General features: G+C 28.4%; 1 protein-coding gene across 1 annotated transcript; it reads left to right on the forward strand.

Annotated features, from left to right (window-relative positions):
* The first annotated feature begins 1,778 nt into the window (after positions 1–1,778).
* On the forward strand, positions 1,779–2,629 carry LOC132938834 (uncharacterized). Its single transcript, XM_061005840.1, has 4 exons — positions 1,779–1,909; positions 1,979–2,156; positions 2,225–2,397; positions 2,537–2,629. Exons 1-4 carry the CDS (start codon positions 1,844–1,846, stop codon positions 2,627–2,629), a joined length of 510 nt encoding a protein of 169 aa, XP_060861823.1. The 5' UTR covers positions 1,779–1,843.
* Positions 2,630–7,496: the final 4,867 nt, after the last annotated feature.

Raw genomic sequence — 7,496 nt, forward strand, 5'->3', positions numbered from 1 at the left:
CGGCTGAACTCACTGCTTTGGACATTGCAAATATGAAATTTGCACCCATTACCTCGGTAGAAGTCGAGTGCTCCTTCAGTTGGTACAAATCTGTGTTACGACCAAATCGTAGATCATTTAACTTTGAAAATTTGAGCATGTATATGGTATCTCATTGCTTTCAAGATCAAGATAATCAAAATGAATAATGAATAATAGTAGTAAAATAAGTAAATTAGTTAATAATGTCATTTATAAAGCAATTTTTTATATTTTTTTGTAATTTTTTTGTATTCCATATTTTCATTTTTTAATCACATATAAAGTGATTTATTATTACATATATATTTACATATTTTGGTTTTTTTAATACATATAAATCCGAGCCCTATTGATGACTTTGAAATCAACAATCCCTTAGGTTCAAATGCAAATTTTCAATCTATATCTGCTGTATACTATAGTTTTCCTCTAAGTAAAAACAACTCAAAATTTAAAGGTACGGTGTATAGAATTGGATATTATGTAACAAAATTTACATATGAACTTAGTTTTTATGACATTTAAGAAATTATTCTAGTAAACACAACAAATGAAATCATATTAATTCTTAAACAAATTAGAGTTGATTGCTATGTTGAACATTTGAAATCATATAAGATCGACAAAAATAAATCTGAAATTCTTACTACAGCTATGCCAATAGAGGATTTTAATGGTCCACCAATAAACATTAATACAGTTTTGGATGGATCATTAATGATTCGATTAAAAGAATATTTCTAATGTAAATGCATATTATATGTATTTAGTTAGATATAACTGCATGTATCTTAAATAGATACATTTATTTTTAAATTTAATTACCTATTAATTACTTTCTTGATATTTAATTTTTTATCTTATTAATGTATTCTTAAGTCTTATATTTTACACTATTTAAATTAAAGTCACAATGAGCCAATCATATCAGTTACCAGACAACTGTTCAAATGTATTTGATAATATCAGTATAGATGAGAATCAACCAATGGATATGTTATCTCCAACATTGGAAAATAATGAAGTTAAAGTCCTCTTAGAGTCATGGGATCTAGTGTTTCTGTATCAAACTTGCATAAGTAAATTGTTAATATACCTACTAGTTTAAAAATGTATTTTAACTATAATTTAATAATTTGCTTAGATCTTTATATTGATATGGCAGCGTTAAAAAACATGCAAGTACATCATGTAGAAAAACTTTTATTGTCTTATCCACTTGGCATAATAATACAATTTGAAACAAGTCTTAAGTTATGGCAAAAACCACTATTTGTTAATATCAGTATGGATCAGAAACAACAGATGGATATGTTATTTCCAACAATAGAAAATAATGAAGTTAAAGTTATCTTAGAGTCATGGGATCTAGTGTTTCTGCATCAAACTTGCATAGGTAAACTATTAATATAGTCATTTTAAATGCATTTTAACTTTTATTAAATAATTTGTTTAGATAATTACATTGATACCTATAGCAGTGTTAAAGAACATGCAAGTACATCATATAAAGAAACTTTTATTGCTTTATCCACTTGGCATAATAATTAAATTTGAAAAAAGTCTTAAGTTATGGCAAAATACCTTTCCAGAAAAGGACATAAATAGTTTGACCAATATATCTGATTCATCAATAACGTCAGCGTTACCTTTATCTATTCCTCAGTCAAAAACATAATTTTGTCTTGAAACTGTATTTGAAGAACATAATCAGTGTGCCTATGTAATTGATTATTTCCATCGACATAATTGTTTAAATGATTCATGCAGATCAATAATTGTAACTGCTATCATAAACCATATTATAAAATCAAAAATATCAATGTCTATTACTTTAGCAAATTTTATAGAAGACACAGTTGTTGCTAAATTCCCCACTGAATTAAAAGTAAGAGTTTTCAATAGTATAAACTAAGACTAACTTCGAAACAATATTATACATTTTATTTTATATTAGGACATATACTTCATTAAAGATTCCATTAATAAAACTCCTAAAGGGAAAATTTATTCTAAGTACTTCAATACCATCAAACAACTACAAAACCATGGTCTAGTTGATAAGAAAATATATCAGTCAACAGAAACAAATTTGCCTACAAACCGATCATCATCATCATTTGATAAAATGATAGGTATTTATATAACAAATTTAAATATGTCTTAAATGCATTTTCCATGTTTATAACTTAATTATTTCCAGAAATTGAAGATGTCAGTATATATATTTCACAATTGCATCATGAAGTACTTACATGGCCTGAAATAGAAACAATATGGTTGAAAACAACTAATTATAGATTAAAAAATATTAAAGAGGAGGAAAATATTTTTCTTCATTGGAAGCACTTTAAAGAACCAATGGGATATAGACTTGTGAGAAATTTATATTAACAAATTTCATTGTCTTGTACTTTTGTATTTCATTAATTTTGTATCTTAAAATATATTTTTCTAGGTTAATATTGATTTCAAAAAAATGTATCCTAACTGCAATTTTATTGAAAACTCTCAGGCAAATGTACTGAAAGAAAAAATAAAAGACCCTAGTTCAAAAAAACAATTAGATGAAATGTTAAAAACTGCACACTTAACTGAAAGTAAATAATTCAATATATTATTTAATTATTTCAATAGTATACTTGACTTAGTTAAATGTTTTACCCGAGGTCTTACCGTACAAATTGTTCGTATAAACAGATTTACAAATTTGCAAATTTCCTATTTTCAATTTTTCCGAAAAAATTTAAAATAAATTAAAAATTTTTTATTTTCAGTATTGAAAAATGAAAATAATTATTTTTTTTATTCTACGTGTGGTGCAAGTGACTATATATTATATATATAAGTTATTTTACATCATTAATTAGAATAAAAGTTATTTCATCCGTCAGGTCTTCCTGTTACATCCTGTATATCCTGTATACGTCTTATCCATGTCTTTATTATCTATGGTCACTGCAAACAATTGCCAAAATCGCGGCGCAACAATGCGTTATATTATCGCAATATATCAACGCATATAATTTACGGAGTAGAAACTGTAGACACGACGGCAAGCGCACTAAAAATCAACATGTTCAAATTTCAAACTTTACGTATTTCATCATATTATATTATATTACGTGTTATATTATTAATAATAATTATGAATCACTCTCACTATTCAATAATGTTTTTAGTGTTTTGCGCAGTTGCTATTGGTGGAGCTTCGGAATAAGTTTTCAAGCAAATTCGCTAAGTTGAGTGTCTAAATGTATATGGATTTATGTTCTTAATTTCAGGTAATTGAAAAACTTTTCCCTAATAATTTAAATATTAAATATTTTTTTAAGAACTGGCTGAGTTCATACACTGTATTATTACATTGACATGTAATATACATATTCCGTAATAAATATACTAAAACATACAATTTTTCCAGTGTAATATCCACCATCAACTTCACCAAACATTTTTAGATAGCTATTTTGATCGGAGTGATGAATGTATTGATTTTACAATGATGTGTGTGTGTGTTTTTTGTTTTTGTGTCTGTCTGTCATCTACTTTTGGGGCCAGAAACTGCTTTGATTTTCTTCAACAGTATCTTGTTCGATGGGAAAGTGAATCTAGTTGGTGAATTGGGAGGTCAACATTTAAAGTTCACAGTACCTAGTTTTCAAAATCACCGGGAAAAACAAACAAAAAATTAAGGAAAAAATGGAATTTTTACACAAAATCAATTATCGATTTTGCTTTTAGGTGTAACTCTGAAAAAAAATGACCGTAGATATTAACATTTTCTATCCACAATAAAACTGTCAAAATATTTTGACTCGTTTTGAGTTGCTCACGGACATTTCTAGTTATTTACAATTTTTTTTAGTTTTTTTCCTAAATGTCAATAAAATTCTATTCCTTAGGTCAAAAAGCTTGAAAAAAAAAATTGTGTTGATAGTTTTTGTCATTCTCTTTTTAATATTTTTAAGTGCATATTTTACGTTATTTGAGTGCTTATAATGAAGTATTTAAGTGCTTATTTTGAAGATTATAAGTGCTATACCGAACCCTGGGTATAACAAACTACTGCAATTACCTAATTATTTTATAATATAATAATAATTTTAGTTCAAAACAAAATTTATAATAGTAAACTAATACATATAAAACAAAATAATAATAATAATCCAGTATTTTGGTTACATTGAAAAAAGTATTTGATTTAGTTCTTAAATAGTTTATGAATTAAATATAAAGAATCATTTATATATAAATTAATACGAATTACTGGTTTAAAAACAATATAGCTGCAAAAATATAGGATATTATTAGTTTCAGAATAAGCTCGCATCTTGAAAAAATCATCAAATCAACTAATACTGCATCTTTACTAATATGGTCAAATGTAATCTAATGTATTTATTTTAACAAAAGTTTAATTATGAACTCAATATTTTTGAAATAGTTTGTTTTATTATACCTGAAAAGTTTTGAAAATAGACTCGTCATCTGGTTCTTGGTCGGAGCCCTTCAATAGTACATATAAAAATAAAAAACATTTACAATATAGGTACCCAGCATATTATACTTATTTAAAAATACAAAATATATGCGTATAATGTGAGGGTGGCTTATTACAAAAAAAGAAATTTAAAAATAAGATAAGGTCCAGCAAAGTAAAATAAAATATCAGTAACTTTTTGACTGTTGTAAAATATTAACAGCCAATAAAGTAAATAAACTTAATGTACAACAAATTTAGTTTCATATTGGACAAAAAAGCATCCAATAGAATTGGAGCAATCCAATAGAAGCGATTATGTATTTTAAAATTTTAAATAGTAGCACCGGGTGACTATGACCTGCGCAGATCATGGTCTGACCACTTTTTATTGTGGGTGTGTGTGCATGCCAAGCCGTAATGCGTGAAATTGTTGTAAATGCTGTGAAACGATAACGCCTGTAAAACACATTGAAATTATCTATATAAAGGTGCGTCTGCTGCACTGGATTTGCTTAGCCATTTTTGGATACGTTATATAAAATCACAATAACGGATGATAATATTGAGAATTGATTCCCTATCTAAATCTAGTATTATAATTTATCCGTGGTTATTGACAACGATGGAAAAAACAGCGACGCGGCTGAAATAACCATGGATATTTGTTGTTTTAATAATATTTAAAATTAATAAAAAACTTATTACACAATTGAAAGACACAATTGTTTATTTTTTTTATCGATTCACACTGCGAATCAACATCGATTCAGAACAGCAGTATATGTTTTGGCAACGTGTGATGATGGTGGCGATGCGGCCAACATCTGGACAAATAGGGACATCAGATTTTCGGTCGATTCTTGATCGGTCGGTGGTCTGGTTGATTATTTCCCCGACAATATTGAGTCCTCTCGGGACATACGGAGTCGTTGTTGAATCCCGTCATCGCTGTAATTGTGTCGTCTTCGATTTTGTGTGTTGCGGCGGCCGTGAAACTACTCGACCAGCAAAAGCAAAAGGACGCAGAACCGACCAATAACTGATGCAGCCCTGCTCGAACCTTCCCGACTCCAGAAACTCGTTTGACGACGCGATGGTCCCCTGCAAGAGATCGACTAACGCGGAGGCATAAGCTTTCGTCTGCAGTGCCTATATGGAGCCGAATCGCGCTGGTTCGTAGGCCTCGTTAAGGTGCTGTTTGGTGGAGCCCGGACGTCGGAGCACTGCGAAGGTAACGTACATTACTTGTATATTATTAACTTCGTAACGAACGCAAAGCCGGATTTTGAGCAACTATGCGCGGCCCTAGGTCATTTTAAATATGTCACCCCCTTTAGAAAACAATTTTAAGTTTGCATTACTCGTATAAGTTTCAACGAATTAGATCTATTAAAATAAACAATAAGCAATTGCACGAGAAAAACATGTTTAAGAATTTATGAACACAAAATTTAGATATTCAACTAAAGTTGTGGCATAAAATTATAAAATTAGAACTAATAATCAGTAAATATTTTTTTATAACAAAATATGTTCCTACCCACGGGGTAACCGGTTATCGTTAAATGTTGATATTATGGTACCGCTCCTTTAAAGATATTTCAAACACTATGATAACCGTTAATCGTTTAAAACCCGTTGATAAGGTTTTTTGGTAATCAATTACCGGTTAAAACCGATTTTTAAAAATCATATTTTTAAATTTTTTAACCATATTTTTTAAAATTGTTTATTTAGGTGATTCGTGGGTTAATAACATAACTATTATTATTGCAAAATCAAAAACTTAATATGCTTTAATTTGGTCGATTTCACTCAATTTCAAAATTTATTTTTTCAAACAGCTTTGAAGTTTGAAACATATGATCGAGATAATGGCTATCTTAAAAAATCAAAAAACTAAATAGCACAACAATTTTTTACTGTCATCATTTTCTTATTTATAACTGTCAAAAACCACAATTAAAAATAATAATTTTCCAAGATGACACTAAGAGTGATACATTGAAACAGAACTTTTTGGGTTTATTGTATATACTACAGTACCCCAAAACCTGGGTGTGCCATTCGAGCATTCTACGCTAGCCTACGATAGATAGTAGACACGATATAATAGCTACGTAAATCTCGGACTATATTCTTGATTAAAATATCGTGAATAGTACCTTTTTTAAAATATTATTTATAGTTTTCCTGACAATCATCATCTAAACTTATGTATGTAAAATTTAATTTTTTAACATTTGAATATTGGATCACAATGTAAATAGTACTAAAAACTAAATAGAAAAATGTACTAAAATATAGACTAAGTCCCTATTCTACCAACTATTTAGTAATAGGTATCAGTGCGCGATAACGACGACGACGTTTATGACAGTATTTATAATATATAGAATATAGATATACCTATATAATATATATATGATATTCACAACAGATAAGCAATGCTCGAATGAAATTAATTGAGGAAAAAAATTTAAAAATAGCTCGAAAATTAAATACAACTATAATATAATCATGATATAATTTAAGTGTTGAATACCACGAAAAAACCGTTAATTATTTTGGTCGGAAATAGGTTTTGATTATACAACCGTGAACCGTGATTGAAAATACGTGGTAACCGCATTGATGTTAATATTTAGATATTTACCTTGATTACCGATAACCAATAATCGCTTACAGCATTTCAAAACTAAAAACGGTTATCGGTTTTCGGTTCTCAAATTTACGGTTTTTTTACCGGTTTTCGTTACAAACCGGTTACCGGTTTTAAGCCCTGAACTAAATGTAAAACTAAGACTTTAAATACTAAAATTAAAAATTAAATTATAAAAATATTTTACATTATACCTACGTATAAAATATAGATATATATATAGATTGTCGAATTTTACTCCTCGGAACAATTCATATCTACACACCAATAAAACACACACAAAAGAAAAAGGTCAGGTTACAGGTATATCTTTAAACCCAACGGTCG

Source organism: Metopolophium dirhodum, chromosome 2 (genome assembly GCF_019925205.1).
Source record: "Metopolophium dirhodum isolate CAU chromosome 2, ASM1992520v1, whole genome shotgun sequence".
In the NCBI taxonomy this organism is placed as follows: domain Eukaryota; kingdom Metazoa; phylum Arthropoda; class Insecta; order Hemiptera; family Aphididae; genus Metopolophium; species Metopolophium dirhodum.